The 16975-nt window shown below is 36.0% G+C and overlaps 2 protein-coding genes across 2 annotated transcripts in view; both read right to left on the reverse strand.

Annotated features, from left to right (window-relative positions):
• LOC120772776 (calcium release-activated calcium channel protein 1) overlaps positions 1–16975 on the reverse strand; it is a 167921-nt gene that overhangs the window by 47468 nt on the left and 103478 nt on the right. The window lies entirely within an intron of this gene.
• Positions 13717–15884, reverse strand: LOC120772773 (alkaline phosphatase-like). The gene is made up of 3 exons (XM_040101548.1): positions 15374–15884; positions 14292–15300; positions 13717–14201 (listed from the first exon to the last, which is right to left on the reverse strand). The coding sequence occupies exons 1-3, from the start codon at positions 15785–15787 to the stop codon at positions 14023–14025; spliced, it is 1602 nt and encodes a 533-aa protein (XP_039957482.1). The 5' UTR covers positions 15788–15884; the 3' UTR covers positions 13717–14022.

Raw genomic sequence — 16975 nt, forward strand, 5'->3', positions numbered from 1 at the left:
TATTGGTAAAAAGAGGCCGGTCTACGGGCCAACTAACCTTGGTTTTTGCATCACGATAATTCTTCGTGAGTTTTCGCCAAATTTTTAATCAATATCGTGCCGGAACAACCACCGTTTTTAGCTCCGTGTGACTTCTGGCTCTTCTGCAAACTCAAACGAACGCTCCGGTGAAACCGTTTTGAATCAATTGAAGACATTGAAGGCTATATTAACTTTTACAACTGCTTCGATTATTGAAAAAAACGTTGGCACAAGGATATTGGAGCCAAGGGCGATTACTTTGAGGGGACGGCATAGATTTTGAAAACAATTAAGAATTTTCAAATTATGAAAAAAGTCTCACTATTTTTCATATTATCATAGTAGTACAAATAAATGAACATGAAAAAAAATTGCCGTGCGTCTAGTTTGAACTGTAAAAGCCGATTTCAGTTTTTTGTTATTACATCTTATAATTACATGGATTGACGTCATAACCGTAATTAGTTCAGGCAAATCAAAGCAACTAATTTATTTTTATTTTTTTAGTTTTTTTTTTGCATTTTTGCATTGGGAAATTCCAAGTACAGCAAATTAGTTATGATTGTTAAAAATATATATGTATAACGATCGAAATAATATTCAACAGCGTGGAAATGACAAAGCAACAACAACAAAATGCTTTTACGCTAAATTTCCAGACAAATTAAAATGTATTTTCACACCGAAACCAATACATTATCTTGAGCGTTAAATATTGAAGTTAGTAACACAAAGGGGGGGAAATATTTAATTACATGCCATTTATTAATAAATAAAAATATAAAAAAAAATTATAAGATCACAAAACAACGAACAGTGTTCAGCTATTTTACTATTCAATGTGAATTCATTCTCACAGCGTCTTATTATTCTATTTATATTTAAAAGATAATTAAGCAGGAAAGTAATTTTTTATATTCGAACATTGAGATAAGATCTTTCACATATTTTAAAATAATTCAATTATAAAATAATACAGTAATTATATGCAAAGCTTACGATCGACTCACTGATTCATATCTTAAAAATCTACAAGCATGATTAACTAAATATATATAGTACATACATAAAGTACATGTAAATATATGCACTTCCGCTCAAGATTATTTTTAGACGATTTCGTACTGACACATTTCAGTGTGTCAACGAGTTCGCAAGTGCAAACGGAAGTCGTCAAAACATGCAAAAATATGCAGGAATGAAGAACGATACAAATGAATGAAATTTGCAAAAATTATCACAAGAACAATTTAAAATTGCAGATAATTCGGCACTGCCGAAAAATAGCTAATATTGTATGGGTGAACAACTGTAAAATTATCTAACGGTATATTTGTAATTTTAACAGGCGATTTGAAGCGAAGACAAAGAGCGATATACGAAGTCAAATACGCACTCTGTTGGAAAAGCGAATGAGTTTTTGCGCATACAAGCGGTGCTCGAATAGTTAAGATTCAGAAATATTTTATTCAACTACTGAACAATATTTACCGGAACGAGAAAAGCCGAATCACACCAAATATATAGTATTTAAAAACAAGTAAGGAAGGGCTAAGTTCGGGTGGCACCGAACATTTTATACTCTCGCATGATAAAGTGATAATCGAGATTTCATTATCCGTCATTTACATATTTTTCAAATACCGTATTTTTGTAAAGTTTTATTCCGCTATCATCATTGGTTCCTAATGTATTTATTATACAGAGAACGCACCCATAGATTTCACCCATATTTCGTACACGTCATCAGGGTGTTAAGAAAATATTATATACCGAATTTCATTGAAATCGGTCCAGTAGTTCCTGAGATATGGTTTTTGGTTCATAAGTGGGCGACGCCACGCCCATTTTCAATTTTTAAAAAAAGCCTGGGTGCAGCTTCCTTCTGCCATTTCTTCCGTAAAATTTAGTGTTTCTGACGTTTTTTGTTAGTCGGTTAACACGCTTTTAGTGATTTTCAACATAACCTTTGTATGAGAGGTGGGCGTGGTTATTATCCGATTTCTTCCATTTTTGAACTGTATATGGAAATGCCTGAAGGAAATGACTCTATAGAGCTTGGTTGACATAGCTATAGTAGTTTCCGAGATATGTACAAAAAACTTAGTAGGGGGCGGGGCCACGAGAGTATAAAAATATATATCAAAAGCGAGGTTATAAGTAGTGGTCTATAGCTAAATGCGATGATAATGGGAGTCCCAAAATTGACGCATGATTGGAATTAAATGCAGGGTGTCCCAAAATTAACGCAATTTCAATTTGCCGCCATTTTAGCTTTATTTAGACGCATTTCATTTGAAATTGGCGTATATTTTCATTGCGTAAATATGTATATACTGACGTATTTACGACTTTACCATAAACTTCTTACACAAAAAGTCCAAACGCGGTGGTGCATTGAAGAGGATTTCGTCTTAAAAATATTTGATATTGCGCATGAACTCAAATTTCAATCAGTACGCAGCCACTTAGGCAAATACAGCGACATACAGTATATACGTAAGTAATTTTCTCACATTTGTAAGCATAAGATTTCGAGGTAAACAAAACCCAATAACCCAGTACAGCTAAGATTTCATTGTTACATTTAATTTAGTCTCAAGCTGATATTCAAACCATTAATTGATTTTCCAACAGTCATTTTATTTAAAATATTAGCTTTGATTTTACTCTACTAAATATTGGGTGAACCATTTCCACATTCTCTACTTTTTTAAAGAAAAAACACAGAAATTTCAAATTTAATTGGGAGTGTTTATTAACATTCGAAAGAACATTCTTTGGTATTTATTTTTTGAAGACTATCTGTTTCAAATGATGGCCGCGGCTACGTCTAAGATGTTCCACCCGTCGAGTCCTATTATCGATGAGTCGTTCGAGCATTTCGACTGGTAACTGGCGAATGATACGCGTGATGTTTTGCTCCACGGCCTGAATCGAAGCGTGATTGTCCGCATAGACTTTAAACTTTACGTATTCCCACAGAATAAAGCCTAACGGTGTGATATCACACGATCTTGGTGGTCAATCGATCGGCCCAAAGCGGGAAGTTATCTACTCACCGAAGTGTTCTCTCAATAAATTCATTGATTGATGCGATGTGTGGTAAGTGGCGCCGTCTTGTTGGAACCAAATGTCGTCGAGATCACGAGCTTCAATTTCAGACATCAAATAGTCGGTTTTCATGACGCGATAAGGGTCGCCATTAAAGGTTACGTTCTTACCGGTATCATTTTAGAAGAAATATGGACCGATTATTCCACCGGCGAACAAATCACACCAAACCTTTTGTTTTTTTCTGGATAAAATGGTAGCTTTTGAATGGCTTCAGGTTGTTCTTCGTCTTAAATACGGCAATTTTGCTTGTTGACATACCTACCCATTGTGCCAGAAATGAGCCTCATCGATGAACAAAATTTCGCTTGAAAACGTCGGATCTTATTGGAACTTTTCAAGAGCCCATAGAGCGAAGCGGGAATGTTGAGTGGGTTCAGTTCATGCACAAACCCATATTTTATACACTTCCTATTTAAGATATCGACGTAAAATGTATTTTCTTCACTGAGTGCTGAGTGAATTTTCGTAATAAAGTTGACCGATTTGAAAACTTTGTTCAAGCCTGAGTCTTTCCATGATGAAATGCCAAACTATACTTAACAAAAATGACATGACAGATTGACACAACTCACGCGTGATCTGTCAAAAAAGACTATTGAAAACAAGTACATCTATGTGTTTGGATCACCTGTTTTATTTTTTGTATGATTACAACATTTTTCTCAATAAACGTTACCAACACTTTGGAAAACGAAAACGTTATTTTTTGAACGCACTGTATATGCTTATACATTGAATTAGAGAAAAACGGAATGTCATTGTACCTAGCAACATATTTTACGAGGGCAGTTTGATAAACAAGTTTTCTAGTTACAGATACTAAGATGTGAAACGTCACATTTTTAAGAATCCATTATTTTTTAATTAAAATTTAAAAATTAGATCTGTTCATTAAGATACATTTTTTTTAATATTAAAAATATATTACAAAAGTAAAAGGTGTAGGAGAGATCGCTGAGCCTGAGCTTGAGCCGTTAAAATGGAGTTCGCTGGCATCAAAATAATAGATGGTATGATCTTGAATAATTGTTGAAGTACAGAACCCGAGGACATCGAATTTCACATCAACTATTGGTCAATGATCAAATATGAGCTCTCAAGCCAACAACTTCAAAAGAAATGTGACAAGTTCTTCTCAAGTTGTGACATGAAGTCAATCAGTAAACTTCTCCAGAAGAAAGTCAACAACAGTCTGCGAGGGGCATAAGCATAAGAATAAGGAGTTCATATCGCGTACATATTATTAAGGGGTTCACATTTGTTTCTGGGTTCTAGATCAAAGTAGTAAAATTTGAGAGAACACTTTTTGTAAGAGAGCGAAAGAGAGAGAAAACTTTTGTTTAGTTAACTGTTTCAAACTGTGAATTGATTGCACTAAGATATGAATCCAAATTTCATTGTATGTGATGTCACAAGTCAGAGACTTTACGAGCTGCCCCTGTATTTATGTACATCTGTGAGGCGGCACGAGAGTGCAGTTTGAACTTTCAGAAACTATTTGTATTCATATGTACATATATGTATGTGTATATTTAGCTAGTCGTGTACGATGTTTCTCAACCTCATTAGAAATTCAAATGCGTGTGCATGCCATTAACAACAACAACAACAAAACAAAAACACCAAAAAGCAAACGAAAAAAAAAAACGACTCAATCTCTAGACGCCAAAGTGCATAAAAATCTAAAAAGAAATAAATATACAATATAACGGAAAGTAATTGATAGGCAGCGTGAGAGAAAGAGAGTGTGTGCGCGGTGCAGGCAAGAGCAAGACAAACTTTATAGCGCGAAAGTGCAGCAAGCAAATGGACACGGCGACTATTTTATGCAAATAATAAGCGAAAATAAATGAAATATTGCAATAAATAATAAATAAAGATAAGTAAGTGGCATGAAATTGTGATGGCACCAACCTGTTAAGCTGCAACTCGGCGACCGGCCGCTGGCTCACTGGCTCGCGCAAGCTTCGGCGCACTTGGTTTGGCAAATATGTTTGTATGTTTGGTTCTCAGTTGGCTTGTAGGCGGCTTTATTTGCGGCTTTTCGGCGTGTCGCACGTTTTTGCTCTGCCGTGGCGCGTTGTGAATGCAAACTGCAATTAAGCAAATGAATTGTTGGAATACTTGTTCGAATATTTCCGCTGCAAACTTGCACTATGTTAAAATATTATGTAGAAAAAAATAATTTTCCCGAAAGGTATTTGGTCTAACAGGTAAAAAACGGCGAAAACCCTTTAAAGTAGATTTATAACTGTTCATTGTAACGAGCTGAGTCGATTAAGCCATGCCTGTCTATCTAAAACTTTACCTCTTTGTCTGTCTATATTTACGCAAACTAGTCCCTCACTTTCTGAGGTATCGGTATAAAATTGTGCACCTGTCTTTTTCCCTTGAAGCAGCTACTCATTTGTCGGTACCGCCGATATTGGATCACTGTAGCATAAAGCTGCCATACAAACTGACCGATAAAAATCCAGTCTTTGTATGGACAACTTCTGTATTTGACGAGATATCTTCACGAAATTATACATGGATTATTGTCCAAGGCAGCAACATAATATCTGAAGAAATCGTTCAGATCGTATTACTATAGCATATAGCTGCCATACAAACAGTTCGACCAAAATTCACTTCTTGTATAGAAAACTTCTGTATTTGACGAGATATCTTCCCGAATTTTCTTCATGGATTATTGTCCAAGGCAGCAACATAATATCCGAAGAAATTGTTCAGATCGGAATACTATAGCATATAGCTACCATACAAACGGAACGATGGATAGCGAGAGCTTGTATAGAGAACTTTTCCATTTGATGAGATATCTTCACAAAATTTGGCATGAATTATTTTCTAAAGCAATAATGCAATCTCTGAAGAAATTGTTCAGATCGGATCATTATAGCATATAGCTGCCATACAAACTGACCCATCCAAATCAAGTTATTGTATGGTAAATTTTGTACTTGTGTAGATTGTTATAGCTTCGTTGCAATCGAAATTAACCCTTTTTCCTTTTCTCTTTCTCATGCACTTTCTGTAACGGTGCGCTAACATTTCGATACTGTTTCGTTGGTGTAAAGCTTCCAGGACTTCAAAGTAGACCTTTGTTTTCATTTTGACTTCCTCATTTGAGTAGAATATTGCTTCATAAAGCCACATTTTGCACCTGGTAAAGCGAAAATAGTCGATGGGGCATCGAATATAATGGGTGTAGGGCTAGCTCATAACATAATTCCTGCCCTTTATCGGGTACTACCTGCTATCGTGAAAACCCTTACTTCAGCGCGGAATATTCTGCGAACAGATTTGTCATAATACTTATGTCGTAACACTTATGAAGCGATAATTTGACTTTAACGGTATTTTTTGCCATCAAAAAACAATGTTTTTTCAACATGTAATTCCCCTTTTTTCCCGTGGTAAACAAAACTAGCAGAGGTACCGGCACTTTAAGAGCAACAACTTGCGAACGTTTGAACGAAATGTTATGAAAATTTAACAGTATTTTAGTTAAGGTTAGCACTCTAAGCCAATGATATACATTTTTTTGTAGCGCGATCTCTTAACATTAATATTTGTGACCTGGTCTACCGAAAGGGGGCTTAGGTGTCAAAAAAAAGGAGAACAATTAATGAGATAACGAGAAACTGACGATTATTTTTAACAGCTTTTTCCAGAAAACTAGTTTTCGCACGTTAGCTCCCTTTTCGTAGACCAGGTCACATATAAGGATTGCACTGCGACCTAAGGTCTCTCGTGCCGCGATCTCTTGCTCAGACCAAAGACTTTTCATCAAAACTAGCACTAAAGTACAGTCACAATTTAATCAGGAAAACACAAATATGTACTAAATTAACGACTAGTGAGGAATAACGGAATATTTTACCGGTTAGATAAACACAGATAAAAGCGCTGGCGCTGGCGTTGGCGCGGAAATGTAGAACACAACTGTTTTGGCTGAGTTGCAAAGGAATTCTGAAAGGGTTATCTTAGCCCTCGCGGATGTTTAACCAAACTGAGCGACAGCGCGCTGTGCTAGGTGCAGAGGGGTTGCCACAAGCGTTTTGTAAGCGAAAATGTACGCTTTTTGTATACATACATATATAATTATATAGCTTTGTAGACAGCCATCAAGTTGTTTGCCTTTTCTATGATTTTTTTATTTACAATTTATTTTCTGTTTGCCACGCTGTCTTGCCAGCCAACAATTTGTGTACCTTTTGCATACCAATATACACATATGCACGTATATGTATATTTCTATACATATACATATATATAATTATATATATGTATATATAATTGTAAGTGTGGCGTTGGTCGCGCTTATCGCAACAGTGGCAGCAGCAGCTCGTCTGCTGTTAGTTTAACGAGTGATAAATGCAGTTGGTGTTGTTGCCGGCTTTGGCTAACACCTAGCGTTGATAATAATGCGCCATAAAGCAATTATGACTATATGTACATATGTATGCATGTATGTATGTATGTAATTGCTCATATTTGTAAACACATTTTAGTGCATCATAGTGAAGGCAGCCACTCACCTATAATGTGCAATCGTTATTTGTAGTTTTATGTATGTAAATACAAGTACATTTATACATATGTATATACATGTGAAAACTAACGGCGCAACAAGTAGTCGAACGTGTTTCGCTGCAATTCGGCTTGATAGCGTTTGTTTTGTTTAACGGTAATATGCAATTGCACAGCTTGTTTGTTTGGTGAGTTTTTACCTAATAAAAGTTAAATTATTATTTTTTAGATTTTAAAAATATTGTTTTTGGAATTTCAAAAATTGTTTTAGAATTTTTCCTTTTTAATTTTTATTATTATTTTTAAATATTTTTATTAATCTTTAATTCTTTTTTTGATCTTTTTTAATTGAATTTGTTTTTTTAATTATTTTCGAAATTTAAATTTTTAATTTAAATTATTTTCGAGTATTTATAGTTTTTAGCTAAAAAGCATTAAATTATTATTTTTTAGATATTTAGATATACATAAATACATATTTCCGTTAGAAAATTTTAATTATTTTTTTAAATATTATTATTTTTTTTTAATTATAAAATTTTTAATTTTAAATTTTTTTAAATTAATTAAAAACATTTTATTTAAAGTTTTTTATTAGTAATCTTTTAATTCAATGTTTTTTTAATAATTATTTTTAATTTAAATTATTTGCTATTATGTACAGTTTTTAGCTAGAAACGTTAAATAATTATTTTTAGGTATTTAGTTATACATACATACATATGTACATATATACATACATATGTATGTACATATATATTTTTTATTTGCGTTAGAAAATTTTCATTATTTTTTTAATTCTAATTTTGTTTGAAGTTTTAAAATTATTTTTGAAATTATTTAAACTTTAATTTTTTTATTTAAAGTTTTTTATTAGTATCTTTTAATTCAATGTTTTTTTAATAATTATTTTTAATTTAAATTATTTGCTATTATGTACAGTATTTAGCCAAAAACGTTAAATTAATATATGATTTTTTTATTAATATTTGTTTTCAATTTCTATAGTTTTAAAATTTTTTTGAAATTTAAATATAAATTTTAATTTTTTAAGAGAAAACTATTTTTTAATTTTTTTTATTATTTTTTTATTTAAAATTTTAATTATTTTTTTTATTATTGTTTTTAATTTAAATAATTATTTTTTACTATTATACACATAAATGCACACATGTATACATGCGTACATAAAAGCTCTTTTATTTTATTTTTAATGCCAATTTAAATTTTCACAATTTTCCAACAACCTTCCACCGGCAAAGTAGCTCTACGCGCACAACACCTTTCGTATTACAACAATTACAACAACTCTTATCGACAAACCTCTTAATTTTGTTTTTATTTTCTGTTTTTCACTGCGCCCACTGCTTCTTCAAATATTTGTATATTTTTTATTTATTTTTTTATTTTGTTTTCCGGCTGTATTCACTCTCTTTAACTGCCCGTTTTGACTTTAACGCTTTGCTTCACTCGCTTCATGCAACAGCTTCCAAAAAATGTATGCTATTGCCTCATTGAAAGCATCGCTGCTGACTGTCTGCGCTGAACGTTTACCAATTGCCGCCTAGTCTCGTGGCCGCCAGCTGGTTGCCGCTGTTGCTTCCGCCTCAGCTGTCATTGCTGTGTCTGCTGCCGCTGCTAGTTACTCCACTGTTACTGTTAAAGTCGCTGCTGCTGCTCAGGTCTCTTCACGGCCGGTTTCTCATTGCTGTTCCCGGTTATTCTATTTTGCTTTCATCGGTTAACATAAATGAGCGGTGAACTCTGTTAACATTTTACCTGTACTGATGCTAAACTTAAAAGCATGTAACCGAGTGTATATGTTGGGAGGGAGAGAGCTTTAAACTTTTTCTAAGTTGTCATATAGAAAAGCTCACCTTGTTTAGTAGAGAACATTTGGCTTTATTAGCTTAATGGGTGATCAAAAAGTACTGTTGTTGTTTAAAATATATTTTTTATGGAAAGTGAGATGCTTGATTTTAATACAAACCAAGAAAAAGCATAAACTTCAAGGACACCGAAGTTGTAATACCATTTGCTAATACAAAATATTCCTACATAATAAAATATACTAATTATAATAATCCTTGTAAAAATTCGTGAAGATATTTAGTCAAATTAAAAAATTGTCCACACAACCATTTGATTTTGATCGTTCAGTTTGTACGACAGCTATTTGGTATAGTAGTCCAATATCCGGCGGTTTCTTGAGGAGGAAAGGGTATATTTCAGGTCGATATCTCAAAAACTGAAAGACTAGTTCGTATATTTACATTCTGTATTAAGATTTCTGCCAAATTTAATATACCCTTTTCGAAACAGATAGTCTGAGTTACATTATATATATAGTAAATGGTGATCGATTTCGAGTTTCCCTACTTTTTTAACGACAAAACACAGAAACTGAAAAGTCCATTCGTTGAGTCCAATTTTCAATGACCCGTTCGAACATTTCTGATGACTGGTGAATGAAACGCGTGATATTTTGCTTTACGCTGAATCGAAGGCGGAATGCGGGCAATCCTTCTGACTTATCACCGAGGGAAAAATTTTAACGGTGTGATATCCCACGATATTGGTGACCAATCGACCGGCCCAAAACGTAAAATTATCTACTCTAACGAAGTGTTCTCTCATTAGATCCATTAATTTGATGCGATGTGTGGGTAGTTGCGCCCTCTTGTTGAAACAAACTGTCGCCGAGATCACGAACATCAAGAAATGTAGTTAATTAAGCACTAAATAGTCGGATTTCATGGTGCGATAACGGTCGCCATTGACGGTTATGTTTTCACCGGCATCATTTTTGAAGAAATATGGACCGATGATTCTACCGGCTCACAAGCCACACTAAATCATTGTTTTTTTCTGAATGAAATGACAGCTCTTGAATCGCTTCAGGTTGCCCTTTGTCCCAAATGCGGGAATTTTGCTTGTTTACATACCCATTGAGCCAGAAATGAGCCTCCTCGCTGAACAAAATTTGGTAAAATGCGCCAAGCCGTCCCATACGTCCGAGTTGCTGTGAACCGTTCCGAATCGACTGTCCACGGCTTTCGTATACACTCTCAGCTACAGCTGATATATTTTTTTCACTGCGTGCTGGACGTGGTCTATTCGGTCGAATATTATCCAGTAATGAACACTGCATCTTAAGATGGGTGATGGTGTTGCGAATAGTACGCTCAGTAGTCCGATCATGTTGACTATAAATTGAGCGAAACGCTAAAAATACGAGAAGAAATCCGGTATATTTAGCAGAGATGTTCTTCATAATTTAGTATGCGCTATATATTCAACAAAACCGCCAAGAAATGTAGTTAATTAAGTTTTTATTTTATTTTTTCTTAAGTCCTGATAACAACAGCTTTAAATTATTCACCTTTCACATTCCGCCCACCGAAAGGTATAGTCTTGACTGAAGCTTTCATGCTTAACATGAAGTATTGCTGTTAAGTTTATTGAGCAAACAGATGAGTAACAGTTAAGTTCTAAATGTAAACACGTACACGACTACAGATGAAGAAGTCATTTCTTAAGCAAAGTATTTAAAGGTCAAACTAAGCACTAATAAATCTGCATTCATTTACCAAAAAGTATGCTAATATTTTAATAATTAATGTTTAATAATGTAGGTATTCGCACATTTCTGCTAGCTATTTTGGAATGAGTTAAATTTAATAAAAGAGACAGTATCCTCAAGAAAGGTCATTAACCTCGCTAAAGCAGGAGTTCACTTATGGTGAAAAAAATAATCAATGACCTAACCAAAGATCATCGTGAAGGTTTGTTTACCTTTCAAAAGAGTTAATGATCGTGTCTAAAGTGAACAAAAGGCTCATTGAACTCGGAATGAATGTTAACCCTCGCTAAAAGTCTTTGATCATAGAAAGGGTTGTTAACCTTGCTGAAGGTTAACCAAATAGTCATTGGCCCCAGAAAGTATTGTTGGCCCTGTAGATGTGTCAATTTTCATTCAAAAATTATCAAAACCGGGCAAAACATTTTGAAGACCCCAGACACCATACAATGTACCTAAAGAACCTTAGCTAGATAGTGGTCTTTTTAAAGCAATGAGCATATAACATCATATATATAAGCATAAATTGTCCAATAAAATTTAAACCGACATCGGCACCGGTTATCTGGGTTAACCCCCCAAAGGCCATTGAACACGCTCAGGACCAGGAGGAGTTTTTGCCATCTCTAATGGCAAAGAGAGTGATTGACCTAGGGAACGATCCTTGACCTAGCTAAAGGTAAATCATAAAATCAATGACCTCCCCAAAGTTCAAATTTTATAAATTTCATTGATCTTGGGAAGGATTGTAGAACTTGTAACCTAATGTAATATACATAACTTGAGTTTTGCGGCAGAAGTATTGACCCAAACTTTAATGAAGGCACTTGTGGTATTATGTAGTCTAGCGAAATAGATAACATACATAAACACTGTACTTAGTCCTGCCATGAGTTCTGTTACAAGTTTCTATACAAGTCCAGAGTTTCTATTGGTATTGACGACGTTGTTCGAATCAAAAAACTGAGAGTCTCCACATTTTTGTGGCGTATTCAAAAACTGCATTCCAATGGATTCAAATCTGGACTTCCAGACGTACTCCCGACGGCCAATCATCTGCAGCTATGAAATCCAGAATATTTCCTTTAATTCACAGCTGGCTGGTGTTTGCCCTGTGTGCTGAAAAAAAAGTTTGCTGGATGATCCAATGATCTCCATGGAAGATAATATTGCTTAACTGCTCTAACAAGCCTTCTAAAACATCCGGATGCCACACTTTTGACTCATTTTTTTTTCTAGAAGTGAAGAAATGTAACGCCTTCACAGGAGACATCCCATCAAACCCTTACAGCAGCTGGATGGTGACCACTTTGAACCATACGATAACAACTTTTCGCATTTTTGAATGTTTTTACGTAGATTTTGTCGTTTTAAAAATTTCCTTAACAGCGAACATTTCCATAATCCATCATCATAATCCGCATCAAACCGTAGTTCGGATCATTTTCAAGTTGTTGCTCAGCCCAATTCACGAACATACGACGATTCTGGTGGTCAAGCGGCTTCAGTTCTTTCGTTAATTTGATCTTGTAAGAATGTGGGTCAAGATCATTTCGCAAAATTCGCCACAACGACGGCACAGCGAAGTCCAACGCTTGAGAACGACGAGTGAGAGACTGATTTCGGTCTTCCTCAATTCATGAGCTAGCGGCAGAAATATTCTCGACACTACGGGCACTTCTTTATTTTACTCACAGGGGAACATTTTATACTGTGCCTGTGGATTCAATTTTTTTCATTAGACGTTCAATTGTTGATCTGACAGGACGATTATTACGACCATAAATTGGACGTAGCGCTCTTAAGACTACGAATTTCGGTAGTAAAATTTAATAATTTTGACTCGTGGTTGGAAGGAATATATTTCCATAACGAAATGGCAAACCTTACTGCAGAGAAGTGAAAAAAGAGCGGGAAAAATATGGCATCGTTTGCTGTCGCTATCGGGTTTACTTTTGTAGCGATCTTATTGAAAAACCCGTTACTTGGCCTACGAAGGTTTTGTGACAAAATTTTGCGCAAGTTTTGTGTACAATCGTATGCTGCAAACTGAAAATAGTGAAATATTAAGTTGTAGAGATTTAAAGGGCATCAAAATATAAGAGGTGGGATTGTTTAACGCCACTGTGTGACATTCATAACAAGACATCTTCCCAGTTTCGGAAATGTATTATTACATAAGACTGCCACACGCGTCTAAAAGAAAAGCGAAGCAGCACTCGGCTAAGCTGCTTTGTCAGTTAAGGCGCCACTGTAGTAGCGGAATGATAACTATATTTAGACTTTTACAATATCAATCTGAGTACTTAAACAATTATTGCTCATATTTGCTCAGCACTTTGTGTTGATTTATTACAGAAGATAGCGGAATCTTCAGTAAATTTACGCTTGACCTTGGGAAGGTGTCAAGTAGGAACTGAAATAAATCACCTATGTTTGTTGATACCATCATAAAAATTGCATTCAAATTTAAAAGCGACTTCTGTTTATTTCAGCATTTTCACATTAAAGCTGCAACAATACAAATAACAAGTACGACGATTCATAAATAATTTTGTAACAAGTGGCTACAATTGACTAAGCACTTTCTTTATTGTTGTTATCACACTCTTTTTTTTGTGTGGCACACCACAATTTACAATGACCTATATATTATGTTAGTCCGTCGAGCTATAAAAAACATTATTTTTTTTTGTTTTTTAATAAACTAGAGCACTATGCATTATTATCTAGCAATGAGGGTTTGCCCTCTAAAGCTAAATGCATTTTCAGCTGCACATCTTCGGTCCATCACCAATACAACTCGCATAAGCCATCAAATGCGGCAGGAGATTTTGTTGCATGACGCCTGAGAAGAGGTGCTCCCAAGGGCCTGAAGCGTACACGGACACATCCTCACCTGAATGCGCACCTATTGTCTGTTTAATGTAGCTGGGCGCAATGAAGTCTTAAACAAAATATTTGGAGCATAAGTGTTTACAATTACGGTTATGGAAAATAATTTCCACAAACTGCTAACAGTTCCATCATTTATTACCTGGTTTTCCCATTTTACCCGTCAAATCCATTCTGCTACCATCCGGGTTCAGATATTGGTTTGTGCCAAGTGCATAATTCAATGTCGCATATGGCACACCGTTTAAGTCGGTGCCCATATTATTCAAACCCAATATGTTATTGCCACGCTCAGGATAACCGGATACGGATAAACCATGACCATGATCCGCTGTCACAACGATTAACGTTTCTGCTGGATCGGTCATAGAACGCGCCAGCTGTATGGCTTTATCGAACTCCAAAATTTCATCCAAAGCTGTACCGGCCTTATTCTCATGATTACCATAGTCTATAAGGCCACCTTCGATGAAGATGAAATAACCATTCGGTTTTTGATTGAGGAAAGCCAAAGCGACACCGGTCATTTCGGCTAGTGTCGGCTGTTTGTCGTTCGCTACCAAATTATAGTCCATCAATCCGCTATTAAAGAGACCCATAATATTCGATATTCGCGTAATATTGACACGTAACAGTTCGTCACGATTTTTTACGATGACACCATTCGGATGTAGATTCTGCCAGGTTGTTAGTAAATTTCGATTATCCAAACGTACACCGGGATTACCGAAAGAGTCTTTTATCGTCTTCGGCAGAAATTTAGCCATACCACCACCCATAAGCACATCCAAATGTTTGCCCGGCTCTTCAGTGATCAATTGCTGTGCCATATCCGTGCAGACGGACGGATCGACATCATATGATAATACATCGGCATCGCTTTGCCATTGCCGATTGGCGACATGCGCATAACCACCCGATGGACTGGCGTGCGTTAGTGTTGTGGTGGTGATAAACCCGGAAGCTTTACCCGCCGCCTGCGCCCAATCATACAGCGACGTCAAATCATTGGTGGGATCCATGCTGGCCGTACAATTGTTATAGTTGACATTTGCATTTACGCCCAGCATCATTAAATTCGTTTTCACGCCAGTCATATAAGCGGTCGATGTACACGCTGAATCCGCTACTTGTCCATTGGTACAGTAGGTCTAAAAATTCGGTTCAGAAAAGTTGTAAACTAAAAGCAAATATGTACTTAATTTCAAAGCATTGCCAACTCACTCTGCTCAAACCGGTGTAGGGAAACTTCTCAAATGATAATAACTGTTCTTCACCCAAGTAGCCAACACGCTGTCCATGCAAAATCCTAGCCGAAGTAATGGCGGTGATTGGCATGCCGTCACCGAGAAAAAAGATGACATTTTTCGCTTTATTCTTATTTAATGCGGTGTTTAGTTTTTTTTCTATCTCGCTATTGGCTTGATCCCTCCAGAACTGCGGGTTTAACTCGGCTGTTGGCACCATGCGGTTAGTTTTAGCCAAACCCTCACCCATGACAAAATTGATATCCCGTGTCGCGACAATACTCCGTGGTGGCGGCGGCGCATGGAAGTCAGCCCAAGCTGACGACACTAACTGTATCAGACACAGCACTGCCCATAACTTGGCTGGCATACTACTGTCTTTAACTAACATTGCACTATTTTTGTATATAGAAAACCGAAGTCGTAAGTTGCGCGTTCACCGTGTATACCAAACGTCCGCAAAGCAAAGTCCAAGTCAACTGCCTTCAAAATGCTAAACCGAGCGCCTTTTATCGCTTGCTGCTGGATTGAGTGACCGACAATGTCATTAGCTAACGGAAAATGACAGAATTTCTCTCCTTATGCAGTTTTACAGTTATGATAGTGCATCTTCGTTACACGCTACTTGCTTCATCTATTACATAGTAGGCGCAAATATTTATCTTGGCATTTGTGGTGTTTTTAATTGTCATCGCAATTCCCGTAACAACTCGGCTAAACTATAAATCTCCCAGTGAATGCCCTTCAACGCCGGTTGCTCACGTGCTTTAAAATGAATTTGCATTATCTTGTTTTGCTCATTTGGCTAAAGTTTATAACCGTAAACGTGCAAGTTATCAAATAAAAATAACGGCATCTAATTGGTTCGTATCTTGACGTAGATTGCAGCGAATATGTAAAAATAACCTGTAGCTAAAGTTGGTTATATCATGTGATTTATGACGTCACTTTAGCCTGGAGTTTAGTTTGAGAAGGTTAGAACCTCGGATTCTATTTTAACTATATTTGATTCCAAAGTTGTTATCTTTCCAAAAAAAATGATATGCAATAGTATTACTTAAAGTATTGTCTTTAGGAAGCTATAAATGTTCCCATCTTCAATTTCTTCCATTGCATCCCAAAAGAACCACTTCGGTATAGCGGTCATGAAGGCATCAAACCATTCTCTGATACCTTTTTACGTGAACCGCGCATTTCAGAGACTCTGCACAGACCGAAACAGACGGTGTTCAGAAAGGATAAGATCCGGTCTATAAGGCGGATGACAAAACTCTCCAGCTGCTGTTTAACAAATAGTTTCTTACCGGACTTGAAAATATGAGGTCGAACATAGTAATGATGGAAAATTCTTGGCTCGTGTCTAGTCAGAAATTCGGGACGCTTTTCGGCAATCGCTTGCTTCAATGAGATGAGTTTTTGTCTTAGAAACTCATAATACCGCATCTTGGGTAATTGATTGAAAAGGGATACGTATTAGCGGCAGACTGCAGGTATCTCACTTAGCCCAATATTAGATCCATTGTGCTCCCGGCTTCTCACGAAAATAAGGCTTTCCCAGCAACTAAGTCGTTTTGGCAAG

This window comes from Bactrocera tryoni, chromosome 3, assembly GCF_016617805.1.
Source record: "Bactrocera tryoni isolate S06 chromosome 3, CSIRO_BtryS06_freeze2, whole genome shotgun sequence".
NCBI lineage: Eukaryota > Metazoa > Arthropoda > Insecta > Diptera > Tephritidae > Bactrocera > Bactrocera tryoni.